This window comes from Triturus cristatus, chromosome 7 (assembly GCF_964204655.1).
Source record: "Triturus cristatus chromosome 7, aTriCri1.1, whole genome shotgun sequence".
NCBI classification, from domain to species: domain Eukaryota; kingdom Metazoa; phylum Chordata; class Amphibia; order Caudata; family Salamandridae; genus Triturus; species Triturus cristatus.
Genome location: NC_140590.1, coordinates 254,101,480 through 254,124,332, shown reverse-complemented (window position 1 = coordinate 254,124,332; position 22,853 = coordinate 254,101,480). Strand labels below are relative to the sequence as shown.

The 22,853-nt window shown below is 45.1% G+C and overlaps 1 protein-coding gene across 1 annotated transcript in view; it reads left to right on the top strand.

Annotated features, from left to right (window-relative positions):
• SHANK1 (SH3 and multiple ankyrin repeat domains 1) overlaps positions 1-22,853 on the top strand; it is a 1,748,119-nt gene that overhangs the window by 1,653,107 nt on the left and 72,159 nt on the right. The window contains exons 22-23 of the mRNA XM_085616131.1: positions 12,089-12,209; positions 14,269-16,861. Of these exons, the coding sequence (XP_085472257.1) occupies positions 12,089-12,209; positions 14,269-16,861 (2,714 nt within the window). The remainder of the gene's footprint in view (positions 1-12,088; positions 12,210-14,268; positions 16,862-22,853) is intronic.

Below are 22,853 nucleotides of genomic sequence, written 5' to 3'. Positions count from 1 at the left end.
GGGACTTTCCCTGCCTTTAACGTTTGCAACGTCCATGCAAATTGCATAAAAGAATACAATTGATTTTGACCATGATACAATACAGACAAATCATCCTGCACAATGTCTACCACAGATGATACAATATTATCTAAGGTATATATTCTGGAAGACAGGGTGTTAATGCTATTATCAATTACAGCCAACACTTTCTCCATATTGGCCTGGTCAATAGATCGTAATCGGGAAGCAGCCCCAATTTGCGATAACTTCCAAACCTCGTTGTAAATAGCATACACCCATCTCTTGGACCTGCCAATCGCAGGACCCTTAACAAAATCATTCAAATCTATTTTGTCGTTTAATTTGGATAAATGAAGTTTAACAGATGCTAAAGTAAAATGTTGCAGCCAAGATTGGCATAACTGCCCTACTGAGTTGGTAGTTACAGTGTTAGAAGATTCAAAACGGGGGTCCACACAAACTTGTGTATACCCCTGCTTTAAACCAAGAAACCGATGTTGACAGGAATCTGCACTTGTCTGCCATACCGACCACCCTTCTGGATCCAATTCAGAAATATTGAAGGATGTGTTGGAAACGTATGTCTGCAACTTAGCTAGGGACAGATCCGTATGATTACCCCAATCAGGATAAGCACTCAGATCCGGAACAGAGCGTGAAGTTAATTTTTTAGTAGTAGCCAATCCAAAACAGGTGGTCTGAAAAATTGCCGAATTTAAAAATAACATGTGATTCGGGATAAGACAGGCACGGTGCAAAGCTTCTGTTCCCTGTACCTGCCACGGTTTAGAACCCCAAACCGATTTAAGATCGATAGTAGCTTTCCACAGATCATATCCTCCAATTGCCAACTCGTCCATAAAGGACTTGGAATATAACAATTTGGTGTGTGTCAGTCTAACCTTAGAAGCAGACTCAGGCGCAACCTTAAAATAAAAGGAGGCCGGACTCGACACACTAAAATCAGAAAAATAAGTGAATTTGTCCACTAACGTGCCGGAGCTGCCCAGCCTCGGGGCTGGACAGTGCTCCCATTGTGTATAATTTACAACATTTCTAAACGTATTTGCTTTGTGTAGGAAATGCGTGCCATAATGTTGATAGCAGAATTGCTCATCATAATTAGCAGTGTCTAAATACAAATCCTCAGCGTCAAATGCAGCATAATATTTTAAATCAGAAAACAGTGCTTCTATGGCTTGAACATCCCAGTCATCTGAGTGGATGTTCTGCTTAACGACATCACCCATAGAAACACAAAATACATTTGGCACATTAATTACTTCAGTGGGGCCATGAATTTGAAATTTTACAGCATCCCAAGCGATCCCATCACGTACAGGCCAGGCGGTAATGTTCACAAAAGTCTGGTCCCTTTTCATAATATGTGAGGAGGAGTGGGGGGCCAAAGTTCCATCAATTAGACGAGTTGTAGATCTTTCTTTCAGGTAGTGTCCATTGATAAGTCTAAAAAACACTACCACAAAGCCAATGGAAATGAACAAAAAAATACATATGAGCACTAGCCAAATGTAAGTCCAAGGGGGAATTAAAAAATGTCTTTTAAACCAAGCCACAAAAATCGAAACGGGCAATGGAAGTCATTGAATTAGGGAGTGGGCAACTGTGTTGGATTGTAAAACAGGCAATGTAACATCCGCAGGATAAGCATACTCATTATCTTCAGGTAGACCACCAGCTGTCGGTGGTAACAAAGGACCAGTAACTGTATGCATCTCGACGGCAACATCAGGCACGTTGTTAGAAGCTCGGGCCACAACAGAATTTCTCAGCATCGAAGGGCAAGAAACCGCCGGTGTCATACTAAGAAGAATCGGCTACTCGCTGTAGCTTGACATTGTCAATAGAGATGTACCTGTTATCCTTGCGACCAGGAAGTGGAGGTAAAATGACTGTATGTGTACCCTGTACTCCAAGCACTGGAACTTGTGCACGATAAGAGGGGCTGAACTCCTTCTTGTCCTCCACTTTCTCACAGACCAGATCACCAACTCGAGGTAGCCAGCCGACTACCCGAACCTGAAGCGCAGCATCAGATGAGGAGGGTACGTGTTCCTTCGCTAGACTGTCTCTGGCTTCTTGAAGATTCTGCAATACAGCACAGTGATCATCTACGTCAAAGGGTGCGGCTGACGCCGCCATGTCTAGACCATCAAGGTCCGGGACAAACATTCGTATGCCAAAGAGCATCATGTATGGGGTCCGCCCACCCAGAGACCTTCTAGGGAGATTATTTAGTGCACGTTGTACGTCATACAAGTGGGCTAGCCAGTTCCGGCCAGTACCCAAAACCCTAGCAGTCAAAGATTGCTTTAAGTCACGGTTCATCCGCTCCACTACACTGTTACCCTCAGGCCGGTATGGAGACGAAAATTTGACTTGGACCCCCAAATTTCTCATGGCTTCTTTGTATGCCTTAGAGGCGAACGCAGGGCCCTGATCAGAATGAAAGGTACCACACGCAAAACTTCCAACAAAGACACGCAAATCTTTTATGACAGTATGGGAATCAGCACTCCTTTGTGGCCACACCCAAAGAAAACGTGTGCACGAATCAACTGCAACCAAGATGTATTTGTACGCAGTATCAGAGGTAAATGGACCGCAATGATCTAAATAAACACAACCCATTAGTTTATTAGATATGTACAACTGAGTTTGTGGTGGGCGCGCCGCAGTTGAAGGTTTAATCTGCTGGCAAATGTCACAATTAAGAACATAAGCTCTGGCTTGTTTATACAAACCGCACCACCAGTAACGTTGTTGTAGCAGAGATAGAGTAGCTGCAACGCCGGCATGCGCGGACGCCATGCCCTCGTGAGCCGCTAATATCAAAGATGGTCTGCAGTCCACGTTGGGAATCAATCTGTCACCAACGTCATCAATCCTCACTAATGGGACGTTATCAGGACTTAAGCGATAAGGGTAACGAGAAGGGAAACCTCTTGGAAATTTTGTTCCCTGCTCTGTAGCAGCAATAGCTGCCAAAATGTCATCATCGATCTTACTTTTGGATCTTGTAACTGCTGCTACTAAGTATGTTGCCACTGCTGTTTTTGCTGCCTCGTCAGCCAGGCTGTTGCCGACAGCATGGACACCAACTCGTTGGTGACCAAGAGTGTGAATAACATTCACGAGAGGCAGACGTTCTTTAAGATCTGCCACTCGAACCCAAAGCAGTTTATGCTTAATCGTGCTACCTTTGGAATCATGGTAGTCATTCTGAGACCAAAAATGGAGATTGTCGTTTTAAGATTGAACACAATAAAAGGAGTCACTTACTATAAGAGTAGTGACCCGTGGATCAGCAAACTCCAGTGCAAGCACCAGAGCGCGAAGCTCCGCTAACTGTGCGGTACAATCCCCCACGACATCGGATTGGAATTCACCATTTACGAAAGTACCAACAACAATTGCGCAAGCCGCTGAATAGGCATGCTTCAATCCAATAGCCGGTTGCGCCGAACCGTCAGTGTAAATGACACAATGGTAATCCTCGAGCGGGCGCAAGGACAGAGGAGCTGGATGAACGAATTCGTACTGCAAAAACTCCTGAGTCTGTAGTGCCGCGTCAAAGATAAATGTGATGTCAGGCGATGTCAAGGATGTAGCCCATTGTATCCACCGAGGATGCAAAGCCTTAGAATTTGGTACACTAGCTTTTGTCACTGCCTCAAGGGCAGTATATGGTGTTACCACCAACGTACATTTACCCTGCGACAGCGCTCGTTCTTTCAGAATCGCCATCTGCACCGCTGTCAGAACTTTCTCGACCGCGGAAAATCGAAGTTCAGCCGAAGTGTACAAGTGAGATTTGTAGGCAATGGGGACGGTGTCGCTCTCATTGAACGTTAAGTATGTGAAACCAACTGCGCCTGGCACAATTCTTATGACCAGGTTAGTGTGGTTATCACGCGTCTGTAAGAATTTAGAAGCAAGAAGATCAGCTTGCAATGACTGCAATATATCTGAATGCTCTGGCAGCCAACAAGACTTGGAAAAAGTAGGTTGTACCAAGGCGTAAAGCGGCTTGATACGCTGGGCATAATCAGGAATATACGTTCGACCGAAATTCAGAAAGCCCAGCAGAGATTGTAATTTCTTCAGTGTCGTGGGAGCACGTAGGCATGCGCATTTCTCTAGGAAGTGCGGAGCCAATCCTCGACCTTCATTGTTGAGTTTGTACCCCAAGAACAACACTGTATATTCCGCAATGTGTGACTTCGCAAAGTTGAATTTGTAACCAAAGTCTGCAAACAAAACAATAATGCGATCAACGCGACGGAGATGCGGGTCCAACTCGTCATCAGTGAGATAAATGTCATCCACATACGAGTACGCATCAGGGTCCATGCCCTCTAAGAGAGAGACCACGCGAGCCGCAAAGACTCCAGGGCTGTTCTTATAGCCCATTGGTAATCTTTTGAATTGTTTTTGTTTTCCACCCGAGGTGAACGCCGTCCACTCACTACTAAGAGAGGACAGATTACGGCTGTAAAAGCCATTGGAAATGTCAAGTGTTGTTTTAAACCTTTTTCTCATGAGACTATCGACGAGAGCCGAACTGTGGGTATTTTGTACTGCACAGGTCCGGCAATGAGGTTAGGTGCCGGTAATCCAATACTAGGCGGTACGACCCGTCAGGCTTCGTCACAGTGAACAAAGGATTATTCATAGGTGACACACATGTTTCGATTACTCCTTGATATTCCAATTGTTCAAGGATTGACGTGACGTGAGGTCTAGCTTCGCGACGCATGGGGTATTGGGGTTGAGGTTGGGGTGTAGTCCGCAACGGAATCTCATGGCTGGGAGACAATTTATCCCAGCCAACCTGATTACGATATAACGCAGGTGCTAGCACCTGAGCCCAGTCCTCGGCTTATTTTTTAGCTTGGACCTTCGGCACTGTGTGCGCAAAGGACGGGAGGATTACCTCCTCCCCTCTAGGAGCATCTAAAACGAAAGCCGGGGGCCAATCTGCCTCCGCCAACAGAATGTCATAGGATGTGGTCAGATTATCCCAAAAAAACCCTTGAATTGTACGTTGTATGTCACCTTCAATTTGAATGACTATATTATATAGTCTATCAGGGGAGACACTCGAGTATCAGCAGTTTCAATATTTACGAATATATCAGTTGCTGTTGCCACCAGATATGGACGCAGTGCTTGTCGCACTACTGTAACTTCCACCGCGCTGTCTAGCAGCGTTAGCGCCAATGTCAGGTTCCGAAGCTGCGTCCGTACCATCTGAGGCATACCTTGCTGTCAGTGCAGCAACTTTCTTCTTCTGAAACGGGGGTCTTTGTCGCGCAGACTCATCCTGCTTGCCTTTGCCCTCCGACTGGCGGGGTTGCTCACGACCTTGGGCACCCCTTCCTTTCCCACGGTCTCCTCCACCGGATTGTGAAGCCGATGTTTCCTGTGAAGAACAAGGAGAGCGTTGTTCAGAAACCTGAAATCTATCAGGTGACTTAATACGAGATCGATCGCGCAGATCATATGTGCGTTCGGCAGACGACTGTACCGGTGAGGCAGGACGTGACCCCTGTTTCTGTTGCTGTTTCCCCTGTTTCTTAGCTCTCTGACTTTGCTTAGGAAAGTTGGGGCGTTCGTCTTTTGTAGACGAGCTCACCTTAGTTTGCTGTACTATATCAGGAATGATCACAGTCGGTTTTACACCCAAGGCACTACGACCCACGGTCCTATATGCCTTCGCAATTACTTTAGCGAACTCTTTGGGCTTGTCGACATCATCCACGCGGTCCATCATATTTGCAACTTGGAACTGCATGGCATCTCCTTTGAGGTTGCCCATCACCATGGAGCATACCACATCGAAGCTGTCGACAAGCCTCATTCCCAATTCAATAGCTGCCTCCGCAGCATGATTCTCTTGAACCTTCTTGATGACGGATGGTAGTACAGACATAGACGGAGTGCCATAGCACTTCGAATAGGTCGCGGCAAAGACCTTACCCTAGTTGGCACAATCGGCCATATCTGGGACCAGGTCTTTTGGTAAAGTAATGGTGAGAATCCTGTGTTTCTCCACAGGAGTAGTATTTGGAAAAACTGCTTCCAGTTGATCAAATTTCTCAGCAAGCCAATAAGGAAACTCATCCTTACTTTGGGGGCACTTGCCGACCACCGAATTAACCATAACAGGACTAATAACCACCGCGTGGTGGTCCGTAGGTTGTCCCGCAACAGCAGGTGCCCCCACCTGCACGGTGCGTGACACGTACTGCACCAAAGCCCTATGAACTGTAACCAGGGCTGTGTGCAGCACACTCAACTCAGCCACCGCCACCGTGAGATAGCGGGGATGAGGCGTAAATCCGGCTAGCTCCGGCCATGTGTCCCCTGCAATAGACAACGGGCCCATTCTCGCCGGTGCAACCGCATGGGGAAGGGCGCCATTAAACCAAATAGTATACTGCCAGGCAGAGATTGGAATTTCTTGTGTCCTATATGGGGTATAGACCGCAGGCGGCTGCGTGGCTGTATACGTGTGAAACGTACCATCATCATCCTCCGCTGGAAAAGTCACCCATGAGTAAAACAACTCATACGGGTACGACGCATCAGCGCTCACCACAAAAATAACAGCCATCCCATCATCTGGCACCCCATAAGTCGTCAAATGACGGCGCTGAGGTGTACGACTATGCGCGGCTATGTCAACCGCCATTAGGACACACTAAAGAGTATCAACGATATCAACAGTAGCACTGGGGTTCAGTAAACATAACCTTTTTAATGATCAAGCTTGAAAGAACCTATTAGTCGAAACACAGGTAGGTTAGACCGTCACTCCCGTCAACCGGAAACCAGAGTGAGGGCGTTGTGGACTAATACAAGCACTACTAAGGCGTTTCAAATCAATAGACCAAACGTTAGGTGCGCCATATTTCAGGGATTCTGCTTATGCACAGAACTATGCGCAGGAAACCAGGACCTCAGTGAATTGTGGTGTACCAAAAACTCACCTTAGAACCCAGAACCCCTTATCCGACCAGCATCAGTGTCCCATTCGTTATCCGAGTATTATCTCGGCGGTCCCAATGTATAGACAACCCAGAACAAGCGACTTAGTGTATTTCTCAGGAATGGTGGGAATCAGAAATACCTGTTCGTAATTATTCTCATATCAGTCCACAACAGAGTAAACAGAGACACGGTAAAGTTTAAAGAGTTTATTTTATAAACCTTGTGTCCTAAGATGCAGTAATTTGGCTAACATAAGCAGTCAAATGATTAATATCAAAACCATCAGCATAGTTACAATACCATAGAAAATGAAAGGAGTAATCATACTAAAATGACAGTGGATCTAAGCCACCTGCCTTTCGCTAGCAAACAAATAGTATTAATATTATTCTAGTAGAAGGTCTCTAGGCTTGAATGGGGAACCCCATACCGTAAAGATCAGCTCAGGGCGATCACATCACAGGATCAGCTAGGCTCCGCTCCTGGTAAAGCTCTTCTTCCGAATGTAATGAAAACATGTAACACTACAATATTAAAAGGACCCGACTTTCAGGTATTTGCAGCTGCGTGCGTGTTATGACTAAATAGTGGGCCGATCAACCTGAACCCAACAACATGCACCGTCTAGCGACCCAGACTGTTTCTTTACACGGTGTACAGACCAAGGTCGCTGCTCACTGTTTGGGATGTGAACAACAGACAGTTCTCATGTGAAGCAAAGTCGAGTAAGCATTTCTCAATTAATAACATGTGACTACAGTGTCGTGTGCAAAACCAGCAAAAGCGGCAAGATGGCTTTCTAACATCTAACGCGGTTGTGCTAACTTAGCATTGTTCATATATAGATAACGATCTTCACTACAGTGCTAGTGTCAGGGCTTTCAGCTCTGCCACTGCGCTCTACACTCTCCTAGAGATTGCGTAGCCGTATTGCTGGGATGGAACTTGCCATCCCGCATACGTCCCTTCACTATATAACATGCATCGATGTATTGCTCTTTACTTCCTATGGCAGGCTGAGCAGATCCATCAGTATAAATGATGTATTCAGATTTCTCTAGAGGCAAGATTTCATTTGTGAGAGGGTATTCTTTTTCGTACTACAGAAACGCTTGTGTTTTTAGTGTAGAATCACATCTGTAATCTACATCTGTTGCAGTGAGAGAATTAGCCCATTGTATCCATAACGGATGTAGTGCTTTCGCATTTGGAATGCTTGCTTTGGTAACAGCTTCTAAAGTTGGTACCAGGGTTACAAAAATGATGCGTTACCCTTGTGTTAGTGCTCTTTCTCTCACTACAACAGTCTGTTCTGCGGTCAAAAAAATTTCAGTTGCCGTAAATGTGATTCGTATGGAATTGGAATTATCTCGCCTTCATTGAACGTGAGGTAAGTATATCCTGATAATCCAGGGATGACCCGGATCACCAAGTTTGTAGAATTGACATGTGTATGTAAGTGTTTAGATGCTATCATGTCAGCCTGAACTGAACTGAGAGTATCTGTGTGTTTTTGCTTCCACTGATGTGGTGTGAAATTAAGTCTGATTAAATTGTAGAAAGGTTGTACTCTTTCTGCGTATTCTAGAATGTATGTTCTACCAAAATTCAGAAATCGTATGATGGATTGCAAATTTTGTAGAGTCTTGGTAGGTTGGAGCAGCGCGCGCTTTTCTAAAAGGTTGGCTACCAGGCTCTTGCCTTCACTTGCCAGTTCATATCCCAAAAATCAGACATTAAGATGGGCAATTTTTGATTTTTTTGCTCAAGTGTTCAAGTAATTCATCACCCGTCAAATAGATGTCATCTACATAGGACACAATCTCCTAGTCACATGTTTGTAATAATTCTGACACTCTTGCCAAGAATATCCCTGGACTGTTCTTATACCCTTGAGGTAAACAACAAAAAGTTCGCTGAGTGCAGAAAATGCTGTCAAATATCTGCTTTCTGGAGCTATATTCTGGCAGAAGAATCCATTTGAGGCATCTACTGTTGTTTCCACCATGATGTGCTCATTCAATACTGCCCATTCCCCTTTTAGAATTTGAGTTCTCAGTAACCTGGGCATGTCTAATTTTTAAGCCAGCTACTTTCTTCTTTTTGAATTGTGGTTTTGCTTTAGGTTGCTCTTCCTGTTTGATAATGTAATCTGAAGTGCGATGTGTTTCGGTTTTTGTTTTCGGTTGATCTTCAGTCTTTTGCTCTCATCGCCTGTCCCTCTCCGAGTTTTTGGATGAACCATGGAAAGGAAGAAAGGATTGTGTATCAGTGTCCTGACTTAATGTTATCACAATTCCTAGGGTTGTACTTCTTTTCAGAGAACTCCCGTTGGAGATACCCACCCCTTGATTGTGAATTCTTTTCCGAATTATTATTTCAAAACAAAAATTGTTTTCCCATTTCTCTTTAGAAGAAGTGAGTGCTTGCTTTGAGTTGTCTTTGTGGGGACTACCAGCCATTTGCGGCTTCCCTGCTTTGGTTCCCAAATTATCTCTACCTAATTCAGCCTAAGTTTCTTCGATACTTTTTGGTAAGTCTTGCTCCCTACTTCTAGGTGCTATTTCCCTTAGAGGGCTGTGTATGGCCACTGCTGCTGCATCCAACTGTATATTACTCAGCATTATTGCCGAGACTTGGGCAAAATCACCCAACAATCTAATTCCCAAGTCTTCTGAAACTACTGCTAAGGAAGGAGTACCGTGTATTCTGACATAAACAGCAGCAAAGATTGTTCCCCAAGTGGTACAATCTTCAATCGAGGGAACAAGTAAATAGTTAGCATTCTATGTTTTTCCAGCGGACCGGTATGGGGAAATGCTGCTTCCAGCTGTGCAATTTTTTGTGCTGTCCAAAATGGAATTTGCTCCCATTTGGAAGGAATTGTCCCTATTACTGATTTCAGTGCCTGTGGGTTAATTGTAGGTGTGGTCTGATGTGGACCAGCTGGTGCATTTCTCATGTCGCTAAGACCAGCCAGGTGTCTCCTTCTATGTTGAGTGGACTGAGTCTCACGACAGATGTTGTGTGTGGGAGGGCACCTTTAAATCAGCTTTTATGTTGCTGGTAAGTAAAAGGGACTTCATTGTCTGTATATGACATTTATTTCTCTGGTGGTTCAACCACAATGTATGCATGGAACAATTTAGTCACTGGATCTGCAGGTGGGGACTGAACCCAAGAATAGAATACTTCTGATCCAAACACCTTGAGTGCCTCGATCACGAAGATAAGACAGCCACCTGTTGCGGGTACGCTGTGTTCTAACAGCTTTATTGTTACTGCATGTCTGCAATTCTCTGTGATGTTAACAGCGTTTGCAAATTCGTCTTCCCCCGAGCTACTCGCGGGGTCAGTAATTTTTAAAAGAGAAGCAAAATATAAGTAGGGTTTTGCCTAATGTTGGCAACCTTTCTTTCCTTACAAGCTTGCTAAATCTTCAGCCAATACACAGAGTATATCTGCTCAGCTGAGGCGGATTTTAAGTTCCCACTTCATTCGTCTCTGTAAAGTTGTGAGTAAGGCTTTCTGAGAAAGCACAACGGAACTACTCAGATTTGTACTGTTAATATAAGAACCAAACCAACGTTGGCGGCGCCATGTCATGTAGTTCCTAGGAGTCCCCCAGGACCTGCGCGTTTTAGATTACCTAAACTGAGGGCTTGGTGTCCCAACCGCTTCTGGACACCCCCACTGGCTATGTCAGCCATTAGACCAGCTAGCTCTACAGTGCCACTACCACCCCCTGTATACTACAGTTGTGTAGGTAGTCTCTGGCAACCACTGAACATGACAACCCTGATTACTCGGGTATCGTGGAAAACAGTACAGTGTGTTTCACCCAGACAATCGTGCTTGCTTTCACTCAGAAAATACACAGGATGGTGAATAGGACGTTTCAATAGGAATTTATTAGTCCAGCGACAGCCTTGTGTAAAACATATGTGCTGCAACACTTAGGAGACAGAAGCATACGAAAGAGATTGCTAGTACCAATATAGTGAATAGTAGATACATTTCTACCATAGTGCTAATACGTTGAACAGAAACAGTTCAGATAAAAACAGTAGCACTTGCATATTCCTAAAATGCACACCCTAAGTAATTTTCTAAAATGTACCTAGCCTAACCTGGATGTGTAGGTGTATGTTCGTATAGCTATGTGTATCTGTAGCCAAGAAACCCCCAGGGATGAACCAGCCCCTCACCTGATAGTTTGGAATGAAGGGCCCCTTCTCTGCGTCGAGGATGACGACCCGCAAGGAATGTCAGACTGCTGTGTGTGGAAGATTCGGCATGCAGGACCCCCGTGACAGCCTGAAAGGAATTCTCCTCTAATTTGTAGGTGGGAGTGAGTGGTCACTCCAGGGTTTTTTCTAGAATCAATATGTTTTGAAAACAAACATGGATGTTTTGAAAACAATCATAAATGCTTTGAAAACAATCACCAATGTTTTCATAAAGAAGTGCGATCATGCACAGCTGGCTGTTGGCCCGTGCCTGGGAACATGTTTATGTACGTCAGGTACAGGGATTCTGATAGAAGACTAAGAGCCTGGTGTCGAAGAGACAGGAGCAAGCTATTAGGTAAAAGATCCCATGTTTAGAATCGTTATAGTCATGTGGATGGGACAATGTATGTATAATGGAGTATACATGACTGGGCTATCCTAAAGGACATGGCATTACTGTGTAATACTGTACCTGCACCCCAAACATATACCACATTCTAGGCAAAACCTTAACTACTTGCCCAAGCAGCCACAGGACAGTCAAGTTTGAAGTGGTTTGTAGCTGCTGGGGAAAAGGCCTCATAGTTGAGCAGGTTTTCCTAATAGAATGAAAGGTGAAGTAATCTTAGGGACCATCAGTAGGATATGATATTGATGAAAGGATTAGTGGTCCGGTGCAGAGATGTGCAAGGAATGCAGGGTTTTCCAATTTGAGAGGCAGGAGAACGGGGGGTGATGTTCACAGAAGGCACCGAGACACAGAACAATAATTGATTGATAAAAAAGTGTTTTGGTGTGCCTCAACTGAATAATACTGTTATTTATTTGACTTCTAGGCGAGCTTTGATCAGCATCGTGTCCCAGGACTGACTTCGAGTCCCCAGTCTGTTTATGATAGACCTTCATACATGGCTTCCACACCGTCACAGGCCATCATGATGCGGCAAAGGTCAATCGGTAAGACTGGGCAGGAAATTGTTCACTGAGGTTGCCACAATTTACTTAGCTTTTAATGTGGGGAGATACATCTCTACTTGGTGTACCTGGCTCACTGTTATGAATTAAGTCTAACATCATAAAATGTGTGAACATACGTTTAATACTGTGAAGATGGAGCTCATTATCTCAGGGTTTTTATTGATCACATCTAGTAGAGCGTGTGTGACAATTTCATGAGCTCGTTGCTGTCTGACACTGTAGTTGGCAAACCCCTATCCAGTGCTGCCATAATAGATACCTTGCTTTCCTAAGTCACAACTGACTTTGTCTCTGATTACTGTCTGAAAGTATCACCAACAGATAGTGCTAAGTCCTAATTTCTATAAAATATGGATAATCTTTATGTCACCTGATACTGACTTGAGCTGCCTGCCATACGGTAAAACCATGTGCTGCTTATGATCATGCCATCGTCTGCTTATTATCTGAATATGCTGGAGCCTGCATACAATTTCTCAACACCAACTGCTGCTAGCTATCTTATAAGGTCCTGTGCTATTTACATTTGATAAAGCTATGGGCTGCTTAACATATCATAATATTTGATAATTATGTTGCCTGCTTACTATCTGACAGTACCATGTGCTACTTAGCATTAGGTAAAGCCTTATGATGTTTACACTCTCATAATATCATTTGCTGCTCCCCTTATGCTACTCTCATGTCATCAGTGATATCTGCTTATGCTCTGACAGTGTCATTGATCAGTAACCATCTGATATGGCTACGAGTGTCTTATCTTGAGATAATGTTGGTAACTGCTTATTATAGCTGCCTTAGCATTAGATCATGCCATGTGGTGCTTAACATCTAGTAATGCAATTGGTTCATAAATCCATGGTCTACTTATTCTCTGATAATGGCATGGACGTATTATCATCTGATAATGCCAGTGTCAGTTTGCCATCTGCTTATCATCTAAGAATGCAAATAGTTGTATATCACCTGCTAGTGTCACAGGATGCTTATCCTTTGATCAAATTCTAGACAGATTCTCATACCATTATGTTCATTTCATATGATTCTAAGTCATAGGCAGATTGTTTTTAGCTGTCTTGGATGTGTTACTCTTTTGATACATTTGACTGTTTCTCTAATAATATTGTGATGCAAGATTATGCTTGTAGATAAATTATTAGTGGATGAGATGGTAAACCTAAACTGTAGGTATAGCCTGGAGATTTTAATCCCAAACCACTGAGAACAAGTCATGTGCATAATATAATACTCAGGTTACATCCGTATCCAAGAAAGCCTTTCAAATATTTTTCAGATTTGTAGCCCTGTTTGTCACTTATCTCCATCACGGAGAGATGCAGAGTATGATACCAAGGAATACTGAAATATGTCTTGTTTTTGAGATCTCATTAATTCTTTGATTTATTAAAATGCAGAGTCCAGGGTTCCTTGTGAGCTCTTTTTGCTGCTTGATGTTATGTTTATTTTATGCTTTTCTCTTTTGATTTTCAAAACAACAACAAAAAATCCATCTACTCTCTGTGATATTGAACCTTCAGCATTTTAGCCTCATCCTTTTAATTCCCAGAGTTGGAAATCCCTTGATCTTGAATAGGCTGCTCAAAAAGGAAAGGCTGTTTGGACATTTCTCGTAAGCCTCTAGTGATTTCTGGTATGTGAAATAAGTTATTCAGGGCTCTGACCCTTGGAGCTCCTCAAGAGGCATGAAAGCTTGAACTCAGGATTGTAACCTAGTAGTACTCGCATATGGATGTTCTATAACAATAGTTCAGCAGTGAAATTGAAAGTCGTTTGACCTGGAGAGAAATTGAGAGACTAATGCCTTGGAATAACATGTAGGCGTGGGGTCACATGTCAGGCACGTTTACATCTAGAAAGCTGGGAGACTAGGTGACATGGCAGAATTTCATAACATGATCGATTATGACTGTCCCTACTGTACCTTTACAGCTACCAGCCTCTCTATAAGACATTCTCCCTCTTTTTTCCACTCGTCTTTGGGTGTCTGTACTAACTGAAATCCACTTGTTTCTTACAGGAACCGGTGATGATGATAAGCCATTCTTGTCTGCGCCACTCATGAAGTTCACCCGCAGCTTGTCTGTGCCAAGCTCAGAAGACATCCCACCTCCACCTACAACATCGCCACCTGATCCACCCTTCAACAGTGCCTCCTCTCCCACTGCCCGAGTTGGCCCAAATGCCAGATCCCCCTTTAGTCCAAGCTCAGAGCCCAGGTCATACTCACCATCGCTGCGTCAGGAACCTGGCCTTTTCGATCAACAAATGCTAGAGCAACAGCAGCAACTGCAGCAACCACAAAGGCGAGAAAAGGTCCAACTTTACCATCAGGATTCAGACCAGGGTGCAGAGGATCAACCACATGTGAACATGGCAGCACAGTCTTCCATGAGGAGTTGGAGGAGCCAACCACAAGAGATTCGTTACTTCAACCTTCCTGCTAGGGCAGCCAGCACTGCCATGTATGTGCCTGCAAAGGCAGCTCGCAGGAAAGGACTAGTGAAGCAGGTGAAGGTAGAGGATGAGCAGCAACAGCATCAGCATTTTCAGAAACAGCATCATCACCACCATCAACAACAGCATCAGCCAAAGCAACCACAACAGCAAGAAAAGAACTCTATTCCCATCCCCACTATCATCATAAAGGCTCCATCTACTAGCAGCAGTGGTCGGAGCAGTCAAGGGAGCAGCATGGAGGCAGAGATTCAACCTGACCCAATCCCATCTCTACAGCTGAGGGACAACATTGACTTCACCAGCCAGTTTGGAGCCGCAATTGTAGGAGCAGCACGTCGAGATCGAGAATGGTATAATGAAGCTCGACGCAAGTCAGCATTATTTTTGTCCACTGACTTGGCAGATGAGGAACCGGAGCCCACGCCAGCACCCAGACTCAAGCAGTCAAAATCCATTGATGAAGGCATGTTTGCAAGCGAGCCCTACCTGCACTTGAATGTCCCTGCCAACTTTGGACTTCCTGAGAGCATAGGCATTGCTAGTGGATTCTCTTACCAGCCCAAAACTGGCAAGGTCTATGGTTCCAGTACCACTAGTGCCTTCAGCACTGTGTGTTCAACTTTCATACCCCCACTCCAGGCTCACTCCACTGAGCCAGCTTTGTCCAGCATCAGCCCGGTTGGAAGTGTGACTAGTACACTGATACATCCCTTGACAGGAAAGGTCCTGGATCCCAATTCACCTCTTGGTCTTGCATTAGCTGCCAGAGAGCGAGCCTTAAAGGAATCGCAACAGCAAAGTAGGAGTGAAGCTGAGGGGAGGAAATCCCGATCATCGTCCCCACGTTTTGGAGAGTCCTCTAGATCATCTACTGAACCTCATGGTGGTACATCTCTCCGACTGTGGGGATCTGGGCAAAGGAAAGAGATAGAGTACAAGCCCTGTATGATATCACCAAATCATGAAAAGAGGTCAGAAGGAAGCCCCAGACATAGTCCTTCGGGACACCTAATGCACCAAGGGACAGAACGTGGCAAATCATGGAAGGAACGTGGTGAAGAGAATGAAAAGATAGAACTGCATGTGCGTTTCATGGAGAACTGCAGAAATAAATCAGAAGAAGAGGATGAAAGTAAAGGATCATCTAGAAATGATGGAAAGCGAGAAGCAGCCTCACCATCAACTTTAGTGTCCCTTTCCAACTTTTCTGGAAGGAACTCTGCACGCAATGAGTGTAACAAGGAGGAAAACGGCCTTCCGCTTCTTGTCCTTCCCCCTCCTGCCCCTTCAATTGATGTAGATGATGACTTCCTCTTCACAGAGCCTCTTCCTCCACCTTTAGAGTTCTCCAACAGCTTTGACAAGGCAGAGTCTCCTACTAGTACATCCTGTGGAGAGACGACACTTCCACCTCCTCTTCCTCCTCCACCTCCTGATTCGGCCATCACTCCCAATTTAGACTCCACCACCTCGAGTCTCACCTCATATGACAGTGAAGTGGCTACCTTAACGCAGGGGGCTTCTGAACCCAAAGAACCTCATGTTAACTTTTCATCAGTAGTGTCATCGATTCAGATTCCAGCTTCAGACACTATAGAGACAGTCATTGATTCTGGAATAGAGGAAATCGACAGCCGAAGCAGTAGCGACCACCATCTAGAGACAATCAGCAGTGTCTCCACATTGTCCAGCATGTCTGGCCTCTCCACTGAAGGCACTGAGCTACTTGACACCTACATCACATACCTAGATGGACAAGCATTTGGGGCTGAAAAGACTCCTTTACAAACGAAGATCCGTTCCAGAACGTTCCCAAGCAGAGTACCCGGAGCACTCAGGGATCCCATCACTGCCACCAGTACAACCATTTCTATTGCCCCATGCACTGAAAACCTCTTCACTCTGCCCTCACCCCTGGGGACGTCACTTGGCACTCCGCCTGAGCCATCAAAAGAGTCCATGCGGAAATCACCAACATTACCATGGGAAGAGTGCTCACAAGGGAAGGGTTCTCCTAACCCCAGCATGAAATCTAGCATCATGAATGAGCTGAGCTCAAAGCTACATCAAATGAGTGGTGTGTCCTGGTCCAGGCCCCCTGAATCATCAGTGTCCTTCACATCAGAGAGGTCCAGCTCACTCCATAGGCACAGGTAATGCTTGTATGCAAGTAAATGTTCATAAGATTAAGATTCAGGAACAAGCACAAACTCAAACCAGAGTAACAGCTTGAATAAGGGTTAGAGAAAGAACTAAGGAAGGAACAATGTCAAGGAGAAATTAGGTCCAATATCATTACACAGTTTGGGTTAGGATAAGAGGAATCATTAGGGTAGTAGATGTTCACCATGGGATCTTGGATACTGGATGAGATACAGATTATGAAAGTGGGGCAGTATCATACCAGGTCAGATTCAGAGAAATTATGACAGATCTAGTATCTGTTTATTATGGTGTAACTAGACTGCATCAAAAGAGGAAGTGAATTTTGGATCAGAGTGGATAATTGTATTCTGAATCATAGGGCGAACTTGAGTTTGAATAAGAAATAAAACCGAGTTTTATTCTGAGGAGAGCTAATGTAAAGAGGAGATGTGGGGATACATTTATTGATCAAAAGGTAAACTGGAATCAAGACAGGGTCACAAGAGAAAACGTTGTCATAGGTTGTTTAATGCTGATTTAATTCAAGCAGCTGTCTTGTGTTTTACAGTGCATATTGCCCACCTACATTTGCCCACTTACCTTTCGGAATCTTATAGGAAATCAAGCAAGTAGAGCTTTCAAAGATGTATTCCTGTGCACTAATAGAAACCAGAGCATCTCAATATTTTTAAGGTCACGGAGGAGGCAAGAGAAACACTTCCACAGCAGTAGTTCTACAGATGTTCTATCACACATATACTTTAGTACTAACAATACGACACAGTTGCTGTTGCACAAGTGCAGAGTTACACATTAGCAGATAAACCACTTTTTTTCAAGTTTGAGGGGATCTTGCCGCCCGTCATATTTAGAGCTCTACGCTTGCGTGGAGAGATCTCTTTTGTCTTCAGAAAAAACAACACCATGGCTGTTCCTCTGAAGACACTGTAGCTTTGCTCAGTGGACACCACGTTTTATGCGGCCGCTCAGCAAAGCTTTTTGTTTTCCAAAAAGAAACTCACAAAACAGTAGTTTGTATTTGAAAAGCAAAAAGGCATTGGTCTAACCCTTGGGTAGTTTTCTCACGGCATGTGAGGGTCATTTAAACTTTTTTCCTGTCCATAACCTCCAGGCTTTTCCTGGTAGCCTCTAATTGGAAAGTTTGTCCCTAAATAGATGTGACATGTATTAATTGGGGGTCCAATATATAAAGGCATCTCAGTCAGTGGTTTCCAGAAACATGGCAGTTCGCCCGACTCAAAAAGGATTGGAAGGGCTGCCATTTTGGCAGACAGGGTGCTCCTCTGCGTTTGGACATAGGTAACAAACACACTTTAACACAGACACAGTGTGACATGTGGTACATAAACACACTGCCACTTGTAATAGGGCAGCAAGTGGCTCCAGCAACTCGATTACATGCATCTTGTGCTCTCTGCAGAGCCAGGAGCTCCCCTTTCCACAATACATCTTCTCCGTGAACAAACTCACAGAAAGTGAGTGTATAGACAGGAATGCGCCTGCTGGGGAGAGCGCTCGCTGCGCAGGTTACTCGGCACTCTTCCATTGTCTGAATACAGCTCAGGTAGCAGTAGCGCAAAGAGCCTCCAGGCAAGAAGGAGCAGCTGAGGTATTTACCCCGGACACGGTGCTGCTGCTTCAGAAGACACAACTGGAAAGAGGTCTAAAATGTGAAGAGAGAGCTAGAACCTGTTGTCAAGTTGGGAGATCAAGCGAGTCAAAATCAGAGTAAGGAATGGGGTTTGCTTCAGATGGGGATAAGAATTTCACATGTTTATTTATTTTTTAACCAATTTTTATAGATTATTTGGTCATAATATGCACATCATACAATGCCATCCGAGAAGAACGTTAGTACAGGTTGCCCAATGCAATGAATATCAGTCTGTGACAGGAGTACATGGTTCAATATGATAGAAACTCAATATAAAAACAAACTAAGCCAAATAGCAGATCACCTTGACATAGTAAGCATTGATAATATCTGTATGTTTAATGCCTTAGAGTCCAGTCGTGCGGTGTGTGCTGTGGACATTGGCAGTAGTCATCTTCTTTCAATGTTTGATTCCAGGGCTCTCCCCTCCCTCTCCCTCGGGGAATGGAGACCGCAGGCATCCTGCTCATCAAGCACGTCAGGACAGTAGTATTGCTGCACTGACGCTGCCTGCCCTATGTAGGGCACCAAATGGAGTTACGTGGGCTCTGAACACTAATAACCATTACCCGTCCGGGGGAGCACCCTGTGTGTCCTACAGTTCCTGTAGCATATTTTCCCAGTATTCAGCAATAGGAGCCCTACGGAGGCCCCTAGCCTCCTCTCTCCACAGCGCAGCCGCGTCGGGCATGCCTCATTTGTGTGTTGCTGCGCGACAGTCTTGTTTTATCAGGAGTGTGGAGGCTTTCCAGTGCATCGCAATGGCCCGGCCAGCAATGAGCATCGGCAAGTCTATGAATCGGTTGATACTTTTTTAGGTTTTTCCCCGCTGGGATAAACCTAGTAGTGCTCCCTCCAAGGTGTACAGGTCTGCACGAACCATCAGTGTGGTTAGTATATTTGTGACTTCCGTCCGCAGTGTCACAGCATCCTGGCATGACCAGAACATATGTATCAGATCCGAGCTATGCATGTGCCACCTTGGACAAAGAGACGAGGACTCAAATATTTTATGTAAGGCGAACGAGGTGAGGTATGCCCTATGCAGAATATTAAATTGTATGTACTGGAATTTGGAATTATGAGACACCTTGCATAATGTATGGTTTGTTCCCATTCCTTGAACGTTAGGAAATGGCCTTGATCGGTTTCCTAGAGTCTGCGTGTAAGCGACAACGGTCTGTTGTTGTGTGAGCCAAAGCTTTGACAAACCACGGTATAGATTTTTGCCCAGATCCCATGACATGTAGGGCATGGGTCAGCGGGTGTTCTGATTCAGTGTATGTAACACTCCACAGACGTCTATTGCAGGGGCGGCTGGTGACATTTGAAAGTGGTGGGTGTAAAATGATCGGTATACTTCACCGTTGCGAGCGAGCGTAGCGCTTGAGCCCGAACCCCTATAAGGAGGGTTCGGGGTGGTTCTCCCCCCGAGAAAATTTTGAAAAAAGAGAAGAGAAATGGTGCATTTTCAAGCAAATTTGAGAAAGCAGGAAGGTTAATAAAGCAATTGTGAAAGTGCAGTTATAACATTAATAAAGAGATGTCATATAACAATAAATAAATACCTATAAAGGACTGTATTACAGTACAACGTTACTTAGCATAAAACATAACAATCCTAAAATCTGAAATTTGGCTAATTTCAGTTTTATATTCACACTTTTAGATAACTTCAAATAATGGTCTTTCCCATTTCAACAATAATGGCCTCTTCTGTTTTTAGTTCATTGCCTTTTCACATTCTCCCCATGTCTGCATGACGTCTTGTCTTTATGCTGCTGAGTCCTGCATGGCAAAGCAGTGTGCTGCTTTGAAATTTTCCAACCTAAAGTCCTCTGCTTCCTGACTACATACCCTTTTCATTTTCCACCATCTAAACATCCCTCTGCAACAGCATGTTTGTCCCGTAATTTATCATATAACTTTAAACTCTTATTAAAAAAATCTAATTTTCAAGGATGTACGTAGCTCGTGTTATGCCTCGTGGCTCATCTAGCCACAAGGCAATGCAGCACAGTCATCACCTGCATGCATAGTGGCCATGTGAACTCAAGTGGTCATGATGGACTATGTCATTAGGAGATGGCGGTGCAAATTCAATACTAACGTTCTGAGTGAGGTAAAGCAAAGGTAAGGTAAGCTGCAGTGTGTCTTACCACTAATTTCTTATGTGGCCATTTATAAGGAGGATGTGAGAAGCAGAGAACACACTTCGAGGCACTTTAGATGTTCCACGGTGTTTATGCTGGTATTCAGTGGGAAATTTAAAGAAGAATCAATGACAGTGGGCGCAGCTCGATATTCTTCAATGCTATCACCAGCTGCAAATAGTTTAATTGAAGCCAAGATGGAGCACTTCTAAAAATCATGTTTTCGGGCTCTCCCCTTAAGTGTGGGTTCAATGCATTCCACAATCTAGAGCCCAGGTCTCCATGTTTAATCCGATTGAACGCTCATTGGGTAACAAAGTGTGCTGATGCAGAAAGCAGGATTCTGTATGGTATTAGACTTTGAAAGCATGTGTATCTTAACCATCTACCTGAATAGGACTTGTTGATGGAGCTTATGTCCACTGAGAACCAATGTAGTGTTTTTCAAGCTGGCATTTGTGCTCATGCACCTTTAGGTGCGGGCACAGTCTGACAGCTCAGCTCAGCGGAGAGGACTTTGCAACCCGTCAAAGAGCTTATTTGTGAGCCTGGTGCACTTGATGGTGTAGTAACGAAAACGTGCATTTGCGTTTCAAATGTCCGATCCTGCAGCAGCACACTTACAAAGCCCACACATCATGTGTGGGCTTTGTAAGTGTGCTGCTGCAGGATCGGACATTTGAAACGCAAATGCATGTACGTTTTCGTACATGCCAACATTTCAGAAGAGCAAAGTGGGAGATGTAAAAAAAAAAATCGGGAGAATGGGGCCTTGAATCGGGTTACTGTCATGTGTGACACATGACAGTAACCCACTTTGCTCTTCTGAAATGTTGGCATGTACGAAAACGTGCATTTGCGTTTCAAATGTCCGATCCTGCAGCAGCATGCACTTCCAAAGCCCACACATAACGTAACCCGATTCAAGACCCCATTCTCCCGCTTTTAGCAGCAATGTAGATGCATGTCCGCACCACCTAGAATCTCAACAGAAAACAGAATCTAATTTACCTTTCTCGACAAACACCACGGTCACGATGGCACTGGCAGTCAAGTCAGTCACGAGTGCTCGACGACCGTCACACGAGTCACGACGGGTCCGGGAGAGCTGACACACTGTACACCGCCGCCACGAGGTGTGTATGCAGACAGTGTGGCACCGCGTGCGTGATGACGCGACGGACTGCAGAGAGTGTGCTGCGCACCTCATGGCCAATCACTGTCACTGTGTTCAGACATAAGCCACAGTGATTGGCCATAGTTGCGCGGCACCCAATGCAGTTTCGTCCTAGGCTGCCGCGCGGGGTCTGAGACTGTGTCAGGCTCTCAGCCAATCCAGAGACGCTGCATTAGCAGCGCCTGCCCTGGATTGGCTAAAGAGCACGGATAGGGCTCGCCCGGAGAGAAGGGGCTGCTGCATGAGGCAACCCTCGGCCTCTCGGCCCCCTCCTCTCAGTACATAGTACATGGCAGACAGTGCGGCGAATGCTCATGCTCGTGCTTGTCGTGAGACAAACTCGAGCATGCGCAAATACATTGCGAGCCGCTGTCAGTCAGTGTCAGTGCTCGCCCCCCGACCCCACCCCCTTGATGTCCCGACTCCCGGCCGCTACAAAGTAAGAGGCAGAGCTGAGCTTAATTGCTGGATTTGGTGCAAGCACACCGCGTCGCGTGCGTGCGTTAAGTGGGGCTCCGCCCCTGCGCCCCAATGGACGCACCGCCACTGGTCTATCGCCGCTATCAGTGTCCTAATGGCCAGAAAATGCCCCACCGGTAGGTGATATTCTTCCTGCAGCCGTCCTAAGGGTATTAACGCCCGTCTCTGAACAAGTTCAACCTCGCATCTCTCCAGGCCCTAAGCCCTCTCTACCTATGAATGTGCGAAATGACGTCATCAAGTTCAGCCTAATGGCCGGAGAAGATGGGATTATATCCGGCATAAGTTTAAAGCCTACCTCGCTCACCAGACCATTCACCCCTCAGGGGGTCCTCGCTCCAGAGAGCATCATCGACCCTACCATTTCCTGTGCTCTACGTGTCGGCAGTTCACCTACTTCTTCCAGGTGCTGCTCAGCTAGCCATCTCGCTGGCCATCCCAGCTGCGCTGCCAAACAATAATGTTCGAAATTTGGCGCAACTATTTCCATTGGCAGCTGTAGTATACGGAGTGCC